Source organism: Triticum urartu, chromosome 1A, assembly GCF_056163025.1.
Source record: "Triticum urartu cultivar PI428250 chromosome 1A, HENAU_Tu73, whole genome shotgun sequence".
NCBI classification, from domain to species: Eukaryota; Viridiplantae; Streptophyta; class Magnoliopsida; order Poales; family Poaceae; genus Triticum; species Triticum urartu.
The window spans coordinates 543,005,344-543,029,146 of record NC_141873.1 but is presented as its reverse complement, the minus strand read 5'-3'; the positions used below and the strand labels follow the sequence as shown (position 1 = coordinate 543,029,146).

At 46.2% G+C, this 23,803-nt stretch overlaps 2 protein-coding genes across 2 annotated transcripts; both read right to left on the bottom strand.

Annotated features, from left to right (window-relative positions):
- Positions 1–1,538: 1,538 nt before the first annotated feature.
- LOC125528167 (threonine synthase, chloroplastic-like) lies at positions 1,539–3,434 on the bottom strand. The gene has a single exon (XM_087530203.1). The coding sequence runs from the start codon at positions 3,362–3,364 to the stop codon at positions 1,787–1,789; it is 1,578 nt and encodes a 525-aa protein (XP_087386329.1). The 5' UTR covers positions 3,365–3,434; the 3' UTR covers positions 1,539–1,786.
- Positions 3,435–3,954: 520 nt separating this feature from the next.
- On the bottom strand, positions 3,955–7,724 carry LOC147992426 (peptidyl-tRNA hydrolase, mitochondrial-like). Its single transcript, XM_087530211.1, has 8 exons — positions 7,433–7,724; positions 6,955–7,039; positions 5,175–5,242; positions 5,041–5,091; positions 4,890–4,963; positions 4,727–4,785; positions 4,568–4,644; positions 3,955–4,362 (listed from the first exon to the last, which is right to left on the bottom strand). Exons 1-8 carry the CDS (start codon positions 7,658–7,660, stop codon positions 4,228–4,230), a joined length of 777 nt encoding a protein of 258 aa, XP_087386337.1. The 5' UTR covers positions 7,661–7,724; the 3' UTR covers positions 3,955–4,227.
- Positions 7,725–23,803: the final 16,079 nt, after the last annotated feature.

The following is a 23,803-nucleotide window of genomic DNA, read 5'->3' as shown; positions in this document are numbered from 1 at the left end:
GTGGGAGTCATCGTTGCTAGGATTAAAGAGGAGACCTATCTTTGGAGCATTGTAGGAGCAAGGCACTTGAGTAACGTAATGCCACATGAGTGGTTGTTGTAGTTCGGCCTTGGACCTTAACCTCTAAAACTTCTCTCTTAATCGATGAAAATGGCAAATCTTTTGCCTCATATCAAAATAAAAATAAAAACTAGGTCACGGACCTCTAGACGCCAGCTTCTAAACTACAAAGAAGAAAGAGGCCAAGAGGGGAGGCGACTGCTACCATCTAAACTTACAGGAAAGCTTGGGATTTTATCAGGCTTACAACCTGGGCTGAAGACACTTTTTTTCTGGTCTGAACGTTGTTCCTCAGGGAAGGGTATCTCGTCCCACCTGAAGACTATGGAGAAGCCATGGGTGAAAATTCAGTTCCTAACAAGATGAAGGTGGTGCTTTGGAGGCTGGCCCATAATTGTCTGCCCGCAAGGTTCTCAACTCCAACTGAGATCAGTTCCCACAAGGTACGGCTGTTATTGTAATTGTAAGGAAGATGTGGATCGTTGCTTTTCTTTTTTACATTGACAATATGTCCAAGAGCTATGGGTGGAAATAAATAAATATGGATATGGTATTTGCCTAAAGCTAACAAGCTTTGTTGATATCAGGCCATGGATATTGGGCTGAAATTCTGAACTGGCGAAGCTTCAGATTTCCATGATATATATGGCACTGGCAACAACTATACAACGCGGTATTTGGGGAAACAGGAACAGCTCCAGTAATAGCGAGCTGTATTGTGGGTAAAATCAAAGCCTGGCATGACCTCAATACCTCATCATCAAAAAGAAAATGGTCTCCGCCACAGGAAGATGTGTCGCAGATAAATGTTGATGCGGCGACTTTTGCCCACTCTGAAGTCTGAACAAGCTGGTCTAGGCGCCCTTGTTCATGGATCAGTGCAGGCAGCGAATCAGGCTGCCATTCACCATGTTGGGATCCCAGAAGTGGCTGAAGCCCTTGCATCGCGCCAGGTCTTTTAGCATGAGTTCAGGTTTTCATAAGATAAATGTTGTAGTTAAGAGTTTTCAGAGGTAGGTAGTTCAGACCACCCGCCTATCTCTGATAAATAAGGTGCAAAGTGAGTTTGACAGATCATCTACAGGCGCCAATGTCCAAGATAGTACCAAGAATAGAGCCTCGATGTTTTTATCTAGTAATAATTTTTATTCATGTAAAATGTTGTAGCAATGGTCCAGCTCATGTTCTTTCAAAATCTGCAGAATATGATCAATGCTGCTGGTACAAAGAGGAACCTGAAGCTATGAGGACCAATGCTTGTAATGAAAAGATTATGAATGAAAAGATGGGTGCTGCCTACTGTCTAAATAAAAGTAGAAAACTACAATGAAGAATTGAAAAGTTTCGACAAGACTCAGTGTAAACTGGAATGCGGGCATAGGCATATATAGCACCCGAATCCAACTTCAGGTTTCAGTAGTCGCAGACTCCATATACTAGTGCAACATGGAGCAAACAGACAATGATTGATTATTCAATGAACAGCAACACAACACAATCATTTATTATCCATAGAACACAACACGGTACAAGAGATAATCAACCACACCCCCTAACCATTCCCCGCGGACACGCCTACAAGAGTCTCACTCACCTACAAGATATCAAATCAAGGGTTCGAATGCTCCACACAGCAAACCAATCACATTTGAATCAGATGCACAAGACAATCGAATCACAGTAGCCAATCGGAGGGGTCAGCAGCAGTAGCAGGAGGGCATCATACTCAAAGCTTACCCTTGAGCCTCTTCTTGAGGACGTCCATGACAGCGCCGAAGTCAGCCTTCACGCTGACCGGCGGGTTGGCGTACTTGCAGGCCATGTCCTCGATCTTCTGATCATGGTAGTCTATCTTGGACTGGGAGAACTTGAGGCCGTGCGCCGTGCTGACGACCACCGTGCGGTCGTTTGCCCCGATGGTGCCCTCTTCCCGGAGCTTGAAGAGCGCTGCGAGAGCGACCCCAGTGTGCGGGCAGGCAAACATGCCGGTGCGGTCGGCGAGGGACATTGCGTTCATGAGCTCCTCCTCCGTGGCCTCTGCGACGATGCCATTTGTTGCCTTGAGTGCGACCACCGCACGGTCGACTGATACAGGGTCACCGATCTGAATCGCCGACGCAAATGTAGGCTCGGCCACTTGTGGCTGGAACTGCGTCCACCCGGATTTGTAGTAGCGGTACAGCGGGTTGGCATTGGCGGCCTGTGCACAGACAAGCCGTGGCAGCCGATCAACAAGGCCAAGAACGCGGCACATCTCGAATCCCTTGTAGAATGCATATATGTTTCCAAGGTTGCCTCCTGGAACGATGACCCAATCGGGCACCTCCCAATCGAACTGCTGCAGTATCTCAATGGCTGCCGTCTTCTGCCCCTCGAGCCGGAGGGAGTTGAGCGAATTGGCAAGGTAAATGGGCAGTTCGGCGGTCACCTCCCTGATGAGCCTCATACAGCCGTCGAAGTCGGTGTCGAGGGAGAGCACGGTGGCGCCGTTGGCGATGGGCTGGATGAGCTGCTCGAGCGAGATGCGGTTGGCCGGGAGGAAGACGATGGCGGGGATCCCGGCGGCCGCGCAGTATGCGGAGAGCGCGGCGGAGGTGTCCCCCGTGGAGGCGCAGCCGACGCCGGCGATGGGGCGGGAGAGCGGGGCGCGGCGGAGGCGGTTGACCTGGCTGACGAGCACGGTCATGCCGAGGTCCTTGAAGGAGCCGGTGTGGGAGATGCCGCAGTGCTTGACCCAGAGGTCCTTCATCCCGGCGAGGTGGTCGCGGCCGAGGCGCTCGGCCCAGAAGAGGTTGGAGTTGCCCTCGAAGAGGGAGACGATATGGTCCGGGTCGATCCCGGGGAGCACGAACTCCTTCTTGGACCAGACGCCGGAGCCGTAGGGCCAGACGGTGCGGCCGACGCGGGAGTCGAAGAGGTCCCGCCAGTAGGACCCCGGGTGGCGCGCGAGGGCGTCCATGTCGTGGCGCACGTCGAGCAGGCCGCCGGAGCTGGAGCGGTACACGATCTCATCCAGGGAGTAGCGCTCGTCCGTGCCGGCCCCGCCGGGGCCTGGGGGGAAGGGCTCGTACCAGGCGGAGAAGCCGTTGGCCGGGGCGCGGTGCCGCGCCGCCTCCTCGCGGATGTCCTCGTCCGCCGCGCGCCGGGGCTTGTTGGTGGCGGCGGGGGCGGCGGCGTCGGTGGCGCAGCGGACGCGGCGGTGGGCGGCGGGGCGGAGGCGGAGCTGCGGCGCGGCAGAGCGGGGGCGGGAGAGGAGGAAGGAGAGGGATGGCGACGGGGAAGGGGCGTGGGTGGTGGTCGCCATGGTGGAGCTGGCGGCGGCGGCGGCGGGGATTGGGAGCAGTGGGTGGGATGTGGACTGTGGGGGTGGAGGAGGGTTTTAGACTGTAGCACGGGGTTGGTGGAAAGTGGAGACTGGAAAGCGGTAGAAAGTCTGATGGACGGTCCTGATTTGGCCGACATCTGACGAGCACCGTCTGTTCCATCAGATCACATCCAACTGATGGTCATTCAGACAAAGCTGTCCATTCTCATGATCAGATGCAGAAACACAATGTTCAATTTTTATCGACAAAAACATCCCAGGTTTTGAAATCAACCGGCTAAACATACCACACAAGTACTCGCTCCGTTCCGAATTACTTGTCGCAGAAATGGATGTATCTAGACGTATTTTAGTTCTAAATACATCCATATCTGAGATAAGTAATTCTGAACGGAGGGAGTACATTTCTAGAAAGTACAATAATATCTACTATGCATCAACAGATTCACATAACCTAAGTTTCATTACAGAGTGGTTAAAAATGCCAAAAAGGCGGCAATCAAGCCATGTAAAATAGAGAAACTCAACTGTTAGGTAAGGAGATCTGCTTGGAACAAAATCTGCTGATATAAACACTAGAACAAATAAATGCTTCACGCTGGAGACCGAAAACGTCGTACAACTGCAATTTTACAAGCTCTGGTGTGCGCTCCATTGGACGCCTCTACAAATGAATCTGGAATTCAGGATACATATGCTCAAAATGAATCTGGAATTCAGGATACGTATGCTCAAAGGACAATGGTCCTCTGTGCTTTCTAGTTTCTGCAGCTACCTGAGTGACTCTTAACCTGAACAAACTAATTTACACTTCACAGTGTGCATCTCAGCGTTGTTTAAGGTCAGGTTATTTTCATCTCTTCAACGTTTTCACGTGGCTGTGGAGCTGGAGTGTTCACAAAGGTCGCACTCTTGTTGAACCCTTCCAGCAACATTATCCGCACCGCTTGCAAGCCCCTCAGAAACGTGGAATCAAGCTGCAAAAGATTGGGGTGGAGACAAAAGTTAGCTGATGCTGTGGTTGTTTGTACACATCGATATAGTGCTTCAGCTAGTCACTGAGTGCTTGCTTACAAGAAGAAAAAGCACATGATCAGCGCAGAAGCAAATTTCCACGCATATTGTTCAGTTTGTTATATTTTTGTCAAAAATATGTACAATGCAATATGCAGGTAAAAGTACCTCTTCTTGTTCTTCCTTGCTGAATGCACGTAGAACAAAACCGATGGCTCCCATCATTCCAGTTGGCCGTCCAATGCCTGCACAACATTTGGGGGATTTGTATTTTCAGATTCGTCACCTCAGTGACAAAGGCGTTAAAGAAGCGATCGTTTAACATACCAACTCTTAGCCGCGGGAAATCACGGCTTTGTTTCAGATGGTGAATGACACTTCTCATCCTGAAACATTAATCATATGTTAAGGTAGAACAAAGGCAAACGATTAAGAAGAAATAACAAAGAACCACAGAACAAAGCAGGATGGGAACAGGTTAAATAAATACCCATTGTGCCCACCATGTCCCCCCTTTGGCAGTAGACGTAGTTTTGCAAAGGGTAAGTCTAGATCATCGTAGATCTAGAAGAATCAAACAACAGTTTGTGAATAACTAGGAGCATCAAAACATGTATTATGAGCTAGTGGACAATATTTACCAGAACGACTTGATTAAGTGGTATCTTGAAATATGAAACCAGCTGGCCGACCTGCATAAGGCAGTCCTATTCAGTAAACAGGGCCTGCTGAAAATAGTGATCTGAAGCTGCATTATTAGAGTTGCTGTACTTACAGACTCACCACTTGCATTCATAAAAGTCTGCGGCTTGGCAAGCATTACAGGGACATCACCAATGAGGCCTATAAATACAAGGCAATAAGATCAACAATGCCGTTTCAGGAATTTAAATACTTATCCATGTCCATTGCGAACAAAAATTCAAGCATATGGAAAAAAACTAAGAACTTGCGTTCTAAGGACATAATTCTTGATTACACAAAGATTGGCATGTAGATACTTCTTACAGTACATTAACCAAAGATATAAGCCTAGTGCATAAAGGTCATGCAGGAATCGTTTTTCTCAAAAACAGAGTGCAACTACAAATGATGGGTTAACAGTTCACACCCATCTACTCCCTCCGTTCCTAAATATAGGTCTTTCTAGAGATTTCAACAAGTGACTACATAGGGAGCAAAACAACGATTACGAGTCGAACGACTAGTCTAGACTAGTCGCTCGACTAGTCTATGAGTCGCAAACTGGCTGTGACTCGGTTTCTCATGTAGACTACTTGTATGAGTCGAGCCAGTCATCGACTACGATGCCTCATCCCGCGGGAGACCTAATCCTTTCTTTCCCCTCCTCACCTGGACGCGCCGCCGGCTGCTGGACGCGCCCGTCGAGCCCTCCTCGCGCCGCCGGCCGCTGGATGCCTGCCGCCGCGGATCTGAAGCTCCACCGTCGCCGGCCCCACGTCGCGGATCTGAAGCTCCACCGTCGCCTTCGTCTCGCGCCCCTCCTCGCGCCGCCGGCCCCTCGTGCTCTTCTCCTCTTCAGGCAGGTGAGCCTCAGTGCTGCTCTGCCTCGCTGCTGGACTGCTGGTGCTGCTCTGCCTTGCCCCTCCTTTCTCCTCCTCTTTCTTCTTGGCTTGCCGCTGCTGTTGCTCTGCTTCGCTGCTGGACTGCTGGTGCTGCTCTGCTTGCTGTTGGTGCTGCTCTGCTCGCAGATAGACTGCTGGTGCTGCTGTGCTTGCTGCTAGTTGCTGGTGCTGCTCTGCCTCAGTGACTCCACTTTGCTTGTTTCAATTGTATACTGTACTTGTATACTTATATAGTGTAATACTACATACTACTACTAGGTATTATTAGTTATGTACTGTAAGTTCAGTGCTACAGTACCATGTCGACTAGTCTTGCACTAGTCTAGACTAGTCTATGAGTCTCAACCTTGGAACGGCTCGTCGACTCTTCGACTCGTAAACGTTGGAGCAAAATGAGTGAATCTACACTCTAAAATATGTCTATATACATCCGTATGTGGTAGTCTATTTGAAATGTCTAAAAAGACTTATATTTAGGAACAGAGGGAGTATTAGACTATTACAACGTCCTGGAGTTGGATAATACTCCCTCCGTCCGGAAATACTTATCATCAAAATGGATAAAGGAAGATGTATCTAGACGTATTTTAGTTCTAGATACATCCCTTTTTGTTCATTTTGATGACAAGTATTTCCGGACGGAGGGAGTACTCAATAGAAAAAGCAAGAACATTTTATTGTGCTTTCTTACAGGAATGTGTGTCAGGAACAGAATGATGGATACCAAGTCTTAACCAACAAGCCTTATTTGGTTGCTCTCTATGTGAACAACTAGCGAAGTAAAAATAAGCTGCCGGAAAACATAAATCAAAAACAGAGCTAGACATAATTTGAGCAGGCCAACATTTAGCTTGTTGCAGTGGTCAGTTATAAATTACTCCCTCCGTCGCAAAATAAGAGTATATCTCAAATGTATAGCTACGCACAGCTGCACTTTTTGTAGATCAACAAGCTTTATGTGGAAATTACCTTTCCCAACCATCGATTTGAACTGCTTAGTGCTGACAGATATCCCCTCAGCTTCTGCAATAGCATCAATCATCTCAAACCCAACCTGTATGCAACAACAGAATGGTTACCAACAGGATATAATAGTGATATACTGTAATCCAGAATATAGTTCAACTAATCACATTAATCGGGACAGTGCGCAGTTAACTGAAAGCCAAGAGTTTGTAGTATCAAGCAACCAAAAAGATAACACCTTTACCCTGGCGAAGAGCTTAGCATCAAAGCCTAATTTAGCCTTTCCAACCACGCAACATCAACGTTTGTAGACATAGTATAAATGGCTTCAGAAAATTGTGATTTCTAGCAAATACTACTAGGATTTATGAATTGCATCATGATTAACTTGGACAGTCGACAGGGCTACCAGCTGAAAACGCACAGTTCCTTTCAAGATAAGCAAAGCGGGATCCAGATAGCTGGATCGCCGGAATCTTACGTTGTGGCGGGTCCCCTTGTACATCCTGCCGGGGTTCCCGAGCCCGACGAACAGCCACGGCTTCTGGGCCGCGCCGGCGCCGGCGCCGGCAGTGGCCGAGGAAGAGGATGACGAGGCGGCGGTGCTGCTTGCGGGGCCGTTCGCCCCCATGCTTCTACGGCTCGAGCGGGCGAAGGAGATGCGCGGGGAGGTGAGGCGGGAGGCGGGGACGCCGGAGAGTAGCCGCATCGCCGCCGTTGTGGCTTCCCCTATAAAACGGGTCCGGGTTGACCCGGGTCCCAATCGTACACGGGATTCCCCTTTGACAAGCTGACCGCTCAGCCTATTGGGTATTGGGCTGGACTTGTGGACCAGCCCAATATAACTCTTACAGCCCGTTTGGCTGAAAGGAACAAAAAAAAAAACTCAGGGCTTGTTTGGTTTGTGACTGATTTTGCCACAGTTTATCACAATGTGTTTGTCGCACTTGCTTTTATCTTAAGTGCTCAAATAGTCGCGACCAACCAAGAGATTGGCTAGCAAGGGTTTCTCGTGCCGTCGTCGCCCCCGTCATCTAAGAAAGGCGACTGCTACGAATAAGTCGGATGATTTCCTCGGGAAATTATCCGCCTAACCAACCGTCCGATCTGACGGGGGTTGCCGTTGGATCGTAGCACAGCCTCGTCTTCCTTCCCTATACGTAGCGCATCAGTTGGATCGCAGCACAAACCTCGTCTTTCTTCCCTGTACCAAGCGCAGCAGCTTCCATGGCAGCACCGGTGGCGCCGCCGACGCTCCATTGCAACCTCCGGCGTGCTTCACTGCAGCTCCTGCAACGCTCCATTGCAACCCCGACGATCTTCCGGCGTGCTTCACTGCAGCTCCGACGACGCTCCATTGCAACCCCGACGACCCTCCGGCCTGCCTCACTGCAGCTCCTGGCGACGCTCCATTGCAACCCCGAGGACCCTCCGACGTGCTTCACTGCAGCTCCGGTGACGCTATATTGCAACCCCGACCCTCCGGCGACGCTTCACTGCAGCCGCGGTGGAGCTCCAATGGCCCCAAGAGCTCTCCAATGCAGCTCCGCCGCCGGCGACTTGCAGCATCAGCAGGTTGTATCGCAGTGCTGTGGCCATGGATGCATTGCTCTGCATTGGAGCACAGATGGTCGTCGACGAGCGCGACGCATCGCCGGCGGTACCGACGAGCGAGTGCCTCCCCCATACGCGTTGCGTCGCACCCTCGAGGATGCAACACTGCGGCGGTGGCGTGCGGACTTCACCGTCTCTCCATTTGTGGTGGGATGCAGGAGCGTGGTGGAGCCGTCGCTCCCTTTTTCGCAGCACCGTGGCCGAAGTACGCCATGGGGGCTCTCCTCTTCTCGCGAGCAGAGATGGGAAAGAGAAAAAAGTGAGCGGGGATGAAAACGTGTGGAGGAGAGACGGGGTGAAGAGATAAGGCCGGCCGAGCGAAGCGGTGAAGGGCGAGAGGACACGTGTCGATCAACGGGAGCGGCTTGCGTTTCGTTCTTTTCATCCGACTTAAAACAAACGTTTTCCTCTAAGAAATTACTTTGTATTTTCATTGTAATTCTTAGTCATAGGAGTTACTTTGTATTTTCTTGAATCTTAGGTCCAAATCAGTGTACCTGTAATTGTTATGAGTATCAATAAAGTTGCAGGTGTTTCTAAAAAAAAATCTTAGGTCCTCAAATAGTTAGCCACAATTTGACTTGTCTAGGGGAGTCTTGCTACATTTTTTATGCGTATGACATATGTGGCTTATTTTTCACAAAAGGAATTTTGCTTTAGGTGTGGCTAAAACCAAACAAACACCTAATTTGACAAAACTTGCCTAACTTAACATGTGGCAAAGTGTGGCTACAAACCAAACAACCCTCAATAATACGATGTTGATCTTCAAATTTTTACTCTTAGCCCAAGTGGTTTAGCAAATTGCAATTAAACATAATTCTATTTAAAATTAGCCTTTTCTTTCCCCTCTCGCAAGACGACTAGGGAAAGCCTTCTTCCCTTCGATCTTCATCGGCGAGCCTGTCGATTTGCCTCCCCTTCGCTTGCAGCTCCGACGGCTGGTGGCGGAGGGTACTCCTGGTGCCTCGGCTTAGATAGGTAGGGTTTTCGTTCTCGCAAGGACGGCTCTCGGACAGATGATGACGTTTCTTCTTCGAGTCAGTCTCTTGGGCTCCGATCCTCCTCAAGTTCGTTTGTCGGGGCGGATTAGAGGAGCTCCAGCGTAGATTCCTGCCAGCTCCTGGGAGCGGCGAGGTTAGGGCTTCTCGTTGCATGCAACGACGAGATTTGATGTCAGATTCTTCAGATCGATTCAAAGATTCAACGGCAACGACTGCGGCTCCTGAACGCTGGTCCTTAGGGGCACATGCACGAAGACTTCCCAGCTGGTATCGACAAGGTCAGGCCGACTCCGGTATGGGAGCGGCGACAGCGGCGCGTCAGCGACTCGTTCGCGGCAACAATGGTCGTTAGGTTCTCTATGGATCTCGATGTAATTTTTATTATGTTTGGGATGCTTTGTACTTCCAGTGAATTTTTATAATAGATATGGTATTTTTGCAAAAAAAAAAGGTTTAGCAAATTGCATGTCTTACAACTGTATTTATTCATGCCACTCACATGGTATTGCTATGTCAAGTGTTATGTTGATCTTCTCTCTTTTTCCAAATACGTGAAGACATTGCTGGGAAGCATTGGGTTCAGTCTTGGGAGAGTAATGTTACTATTCTTTGCACAATTTTGACACCGTTCAGCTCGGTTCTTGCCTAGTACTTGGGAAACCATCAGTTACTGCTAGAAATAAGGAGAAATACATGTATATATCCAAACCATGTTGGTGTGTGTGTGAGCACTCAGGAAGTCTTATGCCTTGCTATGTAATGTCAGTTTTAGAAGCTTAAAATCTGATAACTACTATAGTAAGTTTGCTTACATGCTTCCCATGGTGTTTGCAGGGAAACAAAGAAGCCACAAGTTTAAACCAATATCTGCATGCAAGTTCAAGCCTCTTCATTCAATGTAATTTTTTTATTTTTATGGTCTTAATATATTTGGAATGGCAAGTTCTCTTTTATCTTCCATACCGTGCTTAATACAAGCCACGAACCTTCGAAGATCTTGGTTTTCGACCAACCAAAATTTTAGCCTTCAATGGTCCTTGAAAGATCTTGTCGCTATTAGTATCTGCATTTTGGATTATTACATTTGACATATTTGAATGCGTGAATGTGTGAAGATGATGTTGTTTAGATAGATCTTGTTGATCTTGATCATTGAAAAAAATACACAATTATTTTGGGTTAATTGTCATTTTTAGGTTTTAAATGTGTTAATGTACATATTGAGATGTGCATGTTGATTACGATTACAATTCAACATAGCAGCTGATACGTCTCCAACGTATCTATAATTTTTGATTTTTTTGAGAACTATCTATAATTTTTGATTGTTCCAATGCTATTATATTATCAATCTTGGATGTTTTATATGAATTATTATGCTATTTTATATCATTTTTGGGATAGCCTATTAACCTAGTGCCAAGTGTCAGTTGCTATTTTTTCCTTGTTTTTGTCTTCACAGAAAAATCAATACCAAACGGAACGAAACTTTTTGACGATTTTTCTTGGACTACAAGACACCCTGGAAGCTTCGGGAGGAGGCCAGAAAAGTCACGAGGTGGACACAAGCTCACAAGGCGCGCCCTAGCCCCCCCCCACTTGTGGGCCTGATACGTCTCCGTCATATCTACTTTTCCAAACATTTTTGCCCTTGTTTTGGACTCTAACTTACATGATTTGAATGGAACTAACCCGAACTGACGCTGTTTTTAGCACAATTACCATGGTGTTATTTATGTGCAGAAACAAAAGTTCTCGGAATGACCTGAAACTTCACGGAACAACTTTCCGGAAAATATAAAAAATCTTTGCAAAAGATGAAGGCCAGGGGGGCCACCACCTGTCCACGAGGGTGGCGGGCGCGCCCCCTACCTCGTGCCCCTTGGAGCTCCTCCGACTCCAACTCCAACTCTATATATTGTGTTTCGGGGAGAAAAAAATCAGAGAGAAGAAATCATCACGTTTTACGATACGGAGCCGCCGCCAAGCCCTAAAACCTCTCGGGAGGGCTGATCTGGAGTTCGTTCGGGGCGCCGGAGAGGGGAATCCGTCGCCATCGTCATCATCAACCATCCTCCATCACCAATTTCATGATGCTCACCGCCGTGCGTGAGTAATTTCATCGTAAGCTTGCTGGACGGTGATGGGTTGGATGTGATCTATCATGTAATTGAGTTAGTTTTGTTAGAGTTTGATCCCTAGTATCCACTATGTTCTGAGATTGATGTTGCTATGACTTTGCTATGCTTAATGCTTGTCACTAGGGCCCGAGTGCCATGATTACATATCTGAACCTATTATGTTTTCATCAATATATGAGAGTTCTAGATCCTATCTTGCAAGTCTATAGTCACCTATTATGTGTTATGATCCGTTAACCCCGAAGTGACAATAATCAGGATACTTACCGGTGATGACCGTAGTTTGAGGAGTTCATGTATTCACCATGTGTTAATGCTTTGTTCCGGTACTCTATTAAAAGGAGGCCTTAATATCCCTTAGTTTCCGTAAGGACCCCGCTGCCACGGGAGGGTAGGACAAAAGATGTCATGCAAGTTCTTTTCCATAAGCACGTATGACTATATTCGGAATACATACCTACATTACATTGATGAACTGGAGCTAATTCTGTGTCACCCTAGGTTATGACTGTTACATGATGAACCGCATCCGGCATAATTCTCCATCACTGATCCATTGCCTACGAGCTTTCCATATATTGTTCTCCGCTTATTTACTTTTCCGTTGCTATTGCTATCATCACTACAAAATACCAAAAACATTACTTTTACTATGGTTACCTTTTTGCTACCGTTACCACCACTATCACATTACTTTGCTACTAAACACTTTGCTGCAGATACTAAGTTTCCAGGTGTGGTTGAATTGACAACTCAGCTGCTAATACTTGAGAATATTCTTTGGCTCCCCTTGTGTCGAGTCAATAAATTTGGGTTGAATACTCTACCCTCAAAAACTGTTGCGATCCCCTATACTTGTGGGTTATCAAGACTATTTGCTGGCGCCGTTGCCGAGGAGCATAGCTCTATTCTTTGAGTCACTTGGGATCTATATCTGCTTATCATTATGAAGAACTTGAGAGATCCAAAAACCAAGATTTATCCCTCAACTACGAGGGGAGGTAAGGAACTGCCATCTAGCTCTGCACTTGATTCACCTTCTGTTTTGAGTAAGCTTGCGACACCTAAACCTACTTCTGTTATTCGTTCTGATATGTCGCATGTTATTGATGATGCCACTTCTGCTATACATGATACTTATGATGAAACTACTCATATGCTTGATACTACTGTGCCACTTAGTGAATTTCTTGACGAACAACTTGCCAGGGCTAGAGAGATTGGAAATATTGAATCTGATAATACTGATGAAATTGATGATGAAAACTTGCCTGTTATTCCTGAGGGTTATGTTTTTGATAAAGAAGCTTCTTTAGCTATTTTAGCTTGTAAAGATAGATACGAACTCAAGACGTTATTAGCTAAATGGAATCAGCAATCTCTAAATGCTAGAATGAAACCTGACCCTGCTTTTGCTACTTCACTTATCTGTGTTATCGATAAGGATTATGAATTCTCTGTTGATCCTGATATAATTACTTTGGTTGAATCTGATCCTTTTCATGGCTATGAATTTGAAACTGTTGTGGAACATCTTACTAAATTAAATGATATAGCTACCCTGTTCACTAATGATGAGAGAACTCGCTACTTTTATATCCTTAAAATATTTGCGTCCTCATTAAAGGGTGATGCTAAGATATGGTTTAATTCTCTTGATCCTGGTTGTGTGCGTAGTCCCCAGGATATGATTTATTACTTCTCAGCTAAATATTTCCCTGCTCATAAGAAACAAGCTGCTTTAAGGAATATATATAATTTTGCGCAAATTGAAGAAGAGAGTCTCCCACAAGCTTGGAGGAGGCTTCTCCAATTACTTAATGCTTTGCCTGATCATCCTCTTAAGAAAAATGAAATACTTGATATCTTTTATAATGGACTAGCCGATGCCTCCAAAGATTACCTGGATAGTTGTGCTGGTTCTGTTTTCAGGGAAAGAACACCGGATGAAGCTGAAATTCTATTGAATAATATGTTGACAAATGAAAATAATTGAACACCTCCGGAGCCAATTCCTGAGCCTATTCCCAAACCAACTCCGAAGAAGAGGGGTATTCTATTTCTCAGTCCTAAAGATATGCAAGAGGCAAAGAAATCTATGAAAGAAAAAGGTATTAAAGCTGAAGATGTTAAGAATTTACCTCCTATTGAAGAAATACATGGTCTTAATTTACCGCCTGTTGAAGAAACATATGATCTTAATCCATTACCTATTGAAGAAACTCATGGTCTTGATAACCCGACACAGGTAGTAAAGGTAAATTCTCTCTATAGATATGATAAAGCTGAAATCCCATTTACTAAGTTTGCTAGCCCATGCTTAGATGAGTTTGATAAATTTATGGTTAAGCAAGAAGATTTTAATGCTTATTTTGGTAGACAATTGAAATACAATTCAAATATGCTTGAACACTTTGGGTGATTATATGGCTAATGTCAAAGGTGAACTTAAACTTATTAGTAAACATGCTTCTATGGTTACCACTCAAGTAGAACAAGTACTTAAAGCTCAAAATGATTTGCTCAATGAATTGAATAGTAAGAATAATGATAATGTTGTTAGAGTTATGACTAGAGGTGGTAAAATGACTCAGGAACCTTTGTATCCTAAAGGCCACCCTAAGAGAATTGAGCAAGATTCTTAGAGAAATAATATAGATGCACCGAGTCCTTCTAAAAGGAAGAAAAAGAAAAATGATAGGACTTTGCATGCTCCTAGTGAACCTATTACTGAAACACCTAAGAATCCAAATGACATTTCTATTTCTGATGCTGAAACACAAGCTGGTAATGAACCTAAAACTAGTGATAATGTTAATGATAATGTTCATGATGATGCTCAGCCTAGCAATGATGATGATGTAGAAATTGAACCTGCTGTTGATCTTGATAACCCACAATCAAAGAATCAACGTTATGATAAGAAAGATTTTTTTGCTAGGAAACACAGTAAAGAAAGAGAACCATGGGTTCAGAAACCCATGCCTTTTCCTCCCAAACCATCCAAGAAAAAGGATGATGAGGATTTTGAGCGCTTTGCTGAAATGATTAGACCTATCTTTTTGCGTATGCGATTAACTGATATTCTCAAAATGAATCCTTATGCTAAGTATATGAAAGATATTGTTACAAATAAGAGAAAGATACCGGAAGCTGAAATTTCCACCATGCTTGCTAATTATACTTTTAAGGGTGGAATACCAAAGAAACTTGGAGATCCCGGTGTACCAACTATACCATGCTCCATTAAAAGAAACTATGTTAAAACTGCTTTATGTGATCTTGGAGCCGGTGTTAGTGTTATGCCTCTCTCTTTATATCATAGACTTGATTTGAATAAGTTGACACCTACTGAAATATCTTTGCAAATGGCTGATAAATCAACTGCTATACCTGTTGGTATTTGTGAGGATGTGCATGTTGTAGTTGCAAACGTTACTATTTTAACGGACTTTGTTATTCTTGATATTCCCGAGGACGATAGTATGTCTATTATTCTTGGAAGACCCTTTTTGAATACTGCAGGGGCTGTTATTGATTGCACTAAAGGCAATGTCATTTTTCATGTTAATGGTAATGAGCACATGGTACACTTTCCGAGGAAACAACCTCAAGTTCATAGTATCAACTCTATTGGAAAAATTCCATCGATTATATTTGGAGGTTCTGAATTTCCTCTTCCTACTGTCAAGAAGAAATATGATATTCTTATTATTGGGGATGTGCATATCCCCGTTGAGGTAACATAGTGTTATTCGAAATTTCTCCGGTTCCATGTTATTCGGAATGAGTTCGTTAACAAGACTTGATCAACCTTGTTAGTGGATTCCTTTTGATGATCATGAGATGGATGAAACTAGAAGGCACAACCTTCTGTACCCCACTTTTACTTTCTGTTATTTATATTAAATAAAATAAAAATAGTATTTTTCTGTCTGTTATCTGAATTATCCGTGCACTATAAAAATACCCCGAAAATAAAAGTTCTTCAAATAGGGGGTCACCCACCTGCCCACGAGGGTGGAGGGCGCGCCCTACGCCCCTAGGTGCACCCCCTACCTCGTGGGCCCATGGTGGCCCTAATCCACTTATCCTTTCACCCACACACTCCTTCCTCCCACAAACACGAACAACCAGCTCAAACCCGAGTCCAAGCTCATTTTGCTACCATTTTTGATCTCCTTGCTCAAAGCACCTCTCACAAAACTGCTTGGGGAGATTGTTCCTTGGTATGTGACTCCTCCATTGGTCCAATTAGTTTTTGTTCTAGTGCTTTATTCATTGCAAATTTTTGCTACTTAGGTGACCCTGTTCTTGAGCTTGCATGTCAAATTTATATGGTTCCAAGTAGTTTTGATGCATGATATAGGCTCTAGGCACTTGTAGGAGTAGTTGCTATCAATATTATTGAATTTGGTTTACTTTTATTTTGAAGTTACTAAAAAATTTCAGAATTTTTCAGAGGAAGAAATATGCTTAGGAAAATGTTCCAGGGTGGTTCTTCAAGGAAGCAAGGACCCAGGCTTGCAATGCGTGATGCTAATGATGAGCCACCAAGAGATGCTCAAGTGCATCCTTGTGAATGGCCTTCTGAGAACTTTATGGATCGAGCGGGAATTAAGGAAGAATTTAATGCATATTTGCGTAACACTGATCTTGTGAGCTTCGAGGAAGAGAAGTGCAGCCAGTATCACAATCTCACTAGTTCCTTTGTGAGGAGATTCCAGCTTAGTCCAATGCACATGCACAATTATTATTATTCACATCATTCGGTCATGCAAGTGAAAGGCAATTATGACGATATATGATGGACTGACTGAGATGAGAAAGGTTGGTATGAACTCGACCTCTTTTGTTTTTGTAAATATGATTAGTTCATCGTTCCTGATTCGGCCTATTATGAATAAACATGTTTGCAATGACAACTAGAGATCATAGTTCTTGTGCCATGCTTGATTAGCTATAAGTTATAACGGTTTACCTTGAGTGCCAACATGCTATTGAAATGGTTATGATGTGGTATGATAGGGTGGTATCCTCCTCTGAATGATTTAAGTGACTTGACTTGGCGCATGTTCACGCATGTAGTTGAAACAAAATCAACATAGCCTTCACGATATTTATGTTCATGGTGGATTATATCCTACTCATGCTTGCATTCAGTGTTGATTAATTTTAATGCATCTTCATGACTGTTGTCGCTCTCTAGCTGGTCGCTTCCCAGTCTTTTACTAGCCTTCACTTGTACTAAGAGAGAATATTGCTTGTGCATCCAATCCCTTAAACCCCAAAGTTATTCCACATGAGTCCACTATACCTTCCTGTTGGAAATATGCCCTAGAGGCAATAATAAAATGGTTATTATTATATTTATTTGTTCATGATAATTGTCTATTGTTCATGCTATAATTGTGTTATCCGGAAATCGTAATACATGTGTGAATACATAGACCACAACACGTCCCTAGTGAGCCTCTAGTTGACTGGCTCGTTGATCAAAAGATAGTCATGGTTTCCTGACTATGGACATTGGATGTCATTGATAACGGGATCACATCATTAGGAGAATGATGTGATGGACAAGACCCAATCCTAAGCTTAGCTCAAAGATCGTGTAGTTCGTTTGTTGTAGCTTTTTTGAATGTCAAGTATCATTTCCTTAGACCATGAGATTGTGCAACTCCCGGATACCGTAGGAGTGCCTTGGGTGTGCCAAACGTCACAACATAACTGGGTGACTATAAAGGTACATTACAGGTATCTCCGAAAGTGTCTGTTGGGTTGGCACGAATCGAGACTGGGATTTGTCACTCCGTATGACGGAGAGGTATCTCTGGGCCCACTCGGTAATGCATCATCATAATGAGCTCAATGTGACCAAGTGGTTGATCACGGGATCATGCATTACGGCACGAGTAAAGTGACTTGCCGGTGACAAGACTGAACAAGGTATTGAGATACCGACGATCGAGTCTCGGGCAAGTAATGTACCGATTGACAAAGGGAATTGTATACGGATTGATTGAATCCTCGACATCGTGGTTCATCCGATGAGATCATTGTGGAGCATGTGGGAGCCAACATGGGTATCCAGATCCCGCTGTTGGCTATTGACCGGAGAGTCGTCTCGGTCATGTCTGCATGTCTCCCGAGCCCATAGGGTCTACACACTTAAGGTTCGGTGACGCTTGGGTTGTTAGGAAGACTTGTATGTGATTACTGAATGTTGTTCGGAGTCCCAGATGAGATCCCGGACGTCATGAGGAGTTCCGGAATGGGCCGGAGGTAAAGATTTATATATGGGAAGTTGTCATACGGTCGCTGGAAAGGTTCGGAGGCATATCGGTATTGTACCGGGGCCACCGGAGGGGTTCCGGGGGTCCACTGGGAGGGGCCACCTCTTCCGGAGGGCCTTATGGGCTGTATGGAGAAGGGAACCAGCCCAAGTGGGCTGGGGCGCCACACCCTCCTAGGGCCCATGCGCCTAGGGTTGGGGGGAAACCCTAAAGGGGGCGCCTCCTTGCTTGGGGGGCAAGCCCCCCTCCCCTTGGCCGCCCCCCTCTAGATCTCATCTAGAGGGGGCCGCCCCCCTTCCCCTATAAATAGAGGGGTGAGGGGAGGGCTGCATACAACGTCCAAGGCGCAGCCCCTCCCCTCCCCTACACCTCTCCTCCTCCGTTAGAGCTTGGCGAAGCCCTGCCGGAGTACTGCAGCTTCACCACCACCACGCCGTCGTGCTGCTGTTGGAGCCCTCTTCCTCAACCTCTCCCTCCTCCTTGCTAGATCAAGGCGCGGGAGACGTCCTCGCTCCGCACGTGTGTTGAACGCGGAGGTGCCGTCCGTTCGGCGCTAGGATCTTCAGTGATTTGGATCACGACGAGTACGACTCCATCAACCCCGTTCTCTTGAACGCTTCCGCTCGTGATCTACAAGGGTATGTAGATGCACTCCTCTCTCCCTCGTTGCTAGATGACTCCATAGATTGATCTTGGTGATGCGTAGAAAATTTTAAAATTCTGTTACGTTCCCCATCAGTGGCATCATGAGCTAGGTCTATGCGTAGTTACTATGCACGAGTAGAACACAAAGCAGTTGTGGGCGTCGATATTGTCAATTATCTTGCCGTTACTAGTCTTATCTTGATTCGGGGACATTGTGGGATGAAGCGGCCCGGATGAACCTTACACGTACGCTTACGTGAGACCGGTTCCACCGACTGACATGCACTAGTTGCATAAGGTGGCTGGCGGGTGTCTGTATCTTCCACTTTAGTCGGATCAGATTCGATGAACAGGGTCCTTATGAAGGGTAAATAGAAATTGGCAATTCACGTTGTGGTTTTGGTGTAGGTAAGGAACGTTCTTGCTAGAAACCTATAGCAGCCACGTAAAAACTTGCAACAACAATTAGAGGACGTCTAACTTGTTTTTGCAGCAAGTGTTTTGTGATGTGATATGGCCAAAGGATGTGATGTATGAGATGATCATGTTCTTGTAATAGGAATCACGACTTGCATGTCGATGAGTATGACAACCGGCAGGAGCCATAGGAGTTGTCTTTATTTATTTATGACCTTCGTGTCAACATAAACGTCATGTAATTACTTTACTTTATTGCTAAAGCGTTAGCCATAGTAGTAGAAGTAATAGATGACGAGACAACTTCAAGAAGACACGATGATGGAGATCATGATGATGGAGATCATGGTGTCATGCCGGTGACAACAATGATCATGGAGCCCCGAAGATGGAGATCAAAAGGAGCAAATGATATTGGCCATATCATGTCACTATTTGATTGCATGTGATGTTTACCATGTTTTGCATCTTATTTGCTTAGAACGACGGTAGCTTAAATAAGATGATCCCTCGAAATAATTTCAAGAAAGTGTTCCCCCTAACTGTGCACCGTTGCGAAGGTTCGTTGTTTCGAAGCACCACATGATGATCGGGTGTGATAGATAGATTCTAACGTTCGAATACAACGGGTGTAAGCCAGATTTACACACGCAATACACTTAGGTTGACTTGACGAGCCTAGCATGTACAGACATGGCCTCGGAACACAGAAGACCGAAAGGTCGAGCATGAGTCGTATAGAAGATACGATCAACATGAAGATGTTCACCGATGTTGACTAGTCCGTCTCACGTGATGATCGGACACGGCCTAGTTAACTCGGATCATGTTATACTTAGATGACTGGAGGGATGTCTATCTGAGTGGGAGTTCATTGAATAATTTGATTAGATGAACTTAATTATCATGAACTTAGTCTAAAATCTTTACAATATGTCTTGTAGATCAAATGGCCCACGTTGTCCTCAACTTCAACGCGTTCCTAGAGAAAACCAAGCTAAAAGACGATGGCAGCAACTATACGGACTGGGTCCGGAACCTGAGGATCATCCTCATAGCTGCCAAGAAAGATTATGTCCTAGAAGCACCGCTAGGTGACGCACCTGTCCCAGAGAACCAAGACGTTATGAATGCTTGGCAGTCACGTGCTGATGATTACTCCCTCGTTCAGTGCGGCATGCTTTACAGCTTAGAACCGGGGCTCCAAAAGCGTTTTGAGAGACACGGAGCATATGAGATGTTCGAAGAGCTGAAAATGGTTTTTCAAGCTCATGCCCGGGTCGAGAGATATGAAGTCTCCGACAAGTTCTTCAGCTGTAAGATGGAGGAAAATAGTTCTGTCAGTGAGCACATACTCAAAATGTCTGGGTTGCATAACCGCTTGTCTCAGCTGGGAGTTAATCTCCCGGATGACGCGGTCATTGACATAATCCTTCAGTCGCTTCCACCAAGCTACAAGAGCTTTGTGATGAACTTCAATATGCAGGGGATGGAAAAGACCATTCCTGAGGTGTATTCAATGCTGAAATCAGCAGAGGTGGAAATCAAAAAGGAACATCAAGTGTTGATGGTGAATAAAACCACTAAGTTTAAGAAAGGCAAGTAAGAAGAACTTCAAGAAGGACGACAAGGGAGTTGCCGTGCCCGGTAAGCAAGCTGCCGGGAAGAAGCCAAAGAATGGACCCAAGCCCGAGACTGAGTGCTTTTATTGTAAGGGAAATGGTCATTGGAAGCGGAACTGCCCCAAATACTTAGCGGACAAGAAGGCCGGCAACACTAAAGGTATATGTGATATACATGTAATTGATGTGTACCTTACCAGTACTCGTAGTAGCTCCTGGGTATTTGATACCGGTGCTGTTGCTCACATTTGTAACTCAAAGCAGGAGCTGCGGAATAAGCGGAGACTGGCGAAGGACGAGGTGACGATGCACGTCAGGAATGGTTCCAAGGTCGATGTGATCGCCGTCGGCATGCTACCTCTACATTTACCTACAGGATTAGTTTTAAACCTCAATAATTGTTATTTAGTGCCAGCTTTGAGCATGAACATTGTATCAGGATCTCGTTTAATTTGAGATGGCTACTCATTTAAATCCGAGAATAAATGGTTGTTCTATTTATATGAGAGATATGTTTTATGGTCATGCTCCGATGGTGAATGGTTTATTCTTAATGAATCTCGAGCGTAATGCTACACATATTCATAGTGTGAATACCAAAAGATGTAAGGTTGATAATGATAGTCCCACATACTTGTGGCACTGCCGCCTTGGTCACATAGGTGTCAAACGCATGAAGAAGCTCCATGCAGATGGACTTTTAGAGTCTCTTGATTACGAATCATTTGACACGTGCGAACCATGCCTCATGGGTAAAATGACCAAGACTCCGTTCTCAGGAACAATGGAGCGAGCAACCAACTTATTGGAAATCATACATACTGATGTGTGCGGTCCAATGAGTGTTGAGGCTCGCAGTGGCTATCATTATGTTCTCACCCTCACTGATGACTTGAGTAGATATGGGTGAGGGAGTCCTGGATTAGGGGGTGTTCGGGTAGACGGACTATACCTTCAGCCGGACTCCTGGACTATGAAGATACAAGATTGAAGACTTCGTCCCGTGTCCGGATGGGACTTTCCTTGGACCATTGTAACCGACTCTATGTAACCCTAACCCTATCCAGTGTCTATATAAATCGGAGGGTTGTAGTCCGTAGGCAATCAACTCCATATACAACAATCATACCATAGGCTAGCTTCTAGGGTTTAGCCTCCTTAATCTCGTGGTAGATCTACTCTTGTACTACCCATATCATCAATATTAATCAAGCAGGACGTAGGGTTTTACCTCCATCAAGAGGGCCCGAACCTGGGTAAAACATCGTGTTCCCTGCCTCCTGTTACCATCCGGCCTAGACGCACAGTTCGGGATCCACTACCCGAGATCCGGCGGTTTTGACACCGACATTGGTGCTTTCATTGAGAGTTCCTCTGTGTCGTCGCCTTTAGGCCCGATGGCTCCTTTGATCATCAACAACGATGCGGTCCAGGGTGAGACTTTGCTCCCCAGACAGATCTTCGCTCTGCGGGCCAATTCGCTCGGCCACCTGGAGCAGATCGAAAGTTACGCCCCTGACCATCAAGTCAGGTTTGGAAGCTTAAACTACACATCTGACATCCGCGGAGACTTGATCTTCGACGGGCTCGAGCCACGGCCAAGCGCGCCGCACTATCTCGAGGGGCATTATCTAGCTCTGCCCCCGGACAGTGTCCTGGAGGCCGCACACGCATCGGTTCCGACCCCTAACTCGGAGCCTATTGCGCCAATCGAGGATGAACGGTTGGACGTCACCTCAGGGGCTGCGATCCCGAAAGCTATCGAGCCGAACGCTAGCCCCGCACTCTGCACGACCCGTGACTCTGAGGATCCGGACTCCTCCCCGGACTCCGAACCCCCCACGCCCCTGCCAATCGAATCCGATTGGGCGCCGATAATGGAGTTCACCGCCGCAGACATCTTTCAGCATTCGCCTTTTGGCGACATCCTGAATTCTCTTAAGTCTCTCTCTTTATCAGGAGAGCCCTGGCCGGACTACGGTTAGCGAGGGTGGGATACGGACGATGAGGAAATTCAAAGCCCACCCACCACCCACTTTGTAGCCACTGTCGACGATCTAACCGACATGCTTGACTTCAGCTCCGAAGACATCGACGGCATGGACGACGATGTAGGAGACGAACAGGAACCAGCACCTGTAGGGCGCTGGAAGGCCACCTCGTCATATGACATATATATGGTGGATACTCCAAAAGATGGAGATGGCGATGGAACAGTGGGGGATGACGCCCCCAAGAAACAGCCAAAGCGCCGGCGTAAGCGGCGCCGCTCTAAATCCCGCCAAAGCAAAAATGGTGATTCCGGCACGGGAGATAATACTACCCCGGATAGCGCCGAAGAACACCCACCTCAGCAAGATTCGGCACAGGAAGATGGAGAAGCCAGCCCTCATGAGAGAGCGGCAGACCGAGAGGTCGAGGATGATAACTATATGCCTCCCTCCGAAGACGAGGCAAGCCTCGATGACGACGAATTCGTCATACCATCAGACCCCGTCGAACAAGAGCGTTTTAAACGCAAGCTTTTAGCCACGGCAAACAGCCTCAAGAAAAAGCAGCAATAGCTTAGAGCTGCCCAAGATTTGCTAGCTGACAGATGGACTGAAGTCCTTGCGGCCGAAGAGTATGAACTCGAACGCCCCTCCAAGAGTTACCCGAAGTGCAGGCCGCTACCCCGATTAGAGGAGGAAGCACCTACATCACCAGCGCATGACATGGCAGACCGGCCACCTCGCGGCCGCGACAGAGAGGCCTCTCGGCCCTCCACCCAAGCCATGCCCCGACGCCGCTCAACTAAGGCACGGGAAAATGCACCCGACCTGCGAGACATACTAGAGGATAAGGCAAGACAAACGAGATCGATCTACGGATCGCGCAGGCGCCCTACGGCATGTGACAATGATCTTCACGCCGGATACAACAAATCCGGCCGGGCCGAACACAACAGACATAGCTCTTCCGAGCTGTGTCGTGATATAGCCCAGTACAGAGGCGCCGCACACCCGCTATGCTTCACGAATGAAGTAATGGATCATAAAATCCCAGAGGGTTTCAAACCTGTAAACATCGAATCATACGATGGCACAACAGATCCGGCGGTATGGATCGAGGAT

Bases quoted from the DNA above. Each gene is read 5' to 3' on its own strand.
- LOC147992426 (XM_087530211.1), bottom strand. From the start codon at position 7,660: ATGCGGCTACTCTCCGGCGTCCCCGCCTCCCGCCTCACCTCCCCGCGC. The intron at 4,786-4,889 runs GTATTTATTTAA...TTAATGTTTCAG, and splicing joins GGACATGGTGGGCACAATGG to GATGAGAAGTGTCATTCACC. The intron at 4,645-4,726 runs GTATGTTAAACG...AATGTTGTGCAG, and splicing joins TTTCCCGCGGCTAAGAGTTG to GCATTGGACGGCCAACTGGA.
- LOC125528167 (XM_087530203.1), bottom strand. From the start codon at position 3,364: ATGGCGACCACCACCCACGCCCCTTCCCCGTCGCCATCCCTCTCCTTC.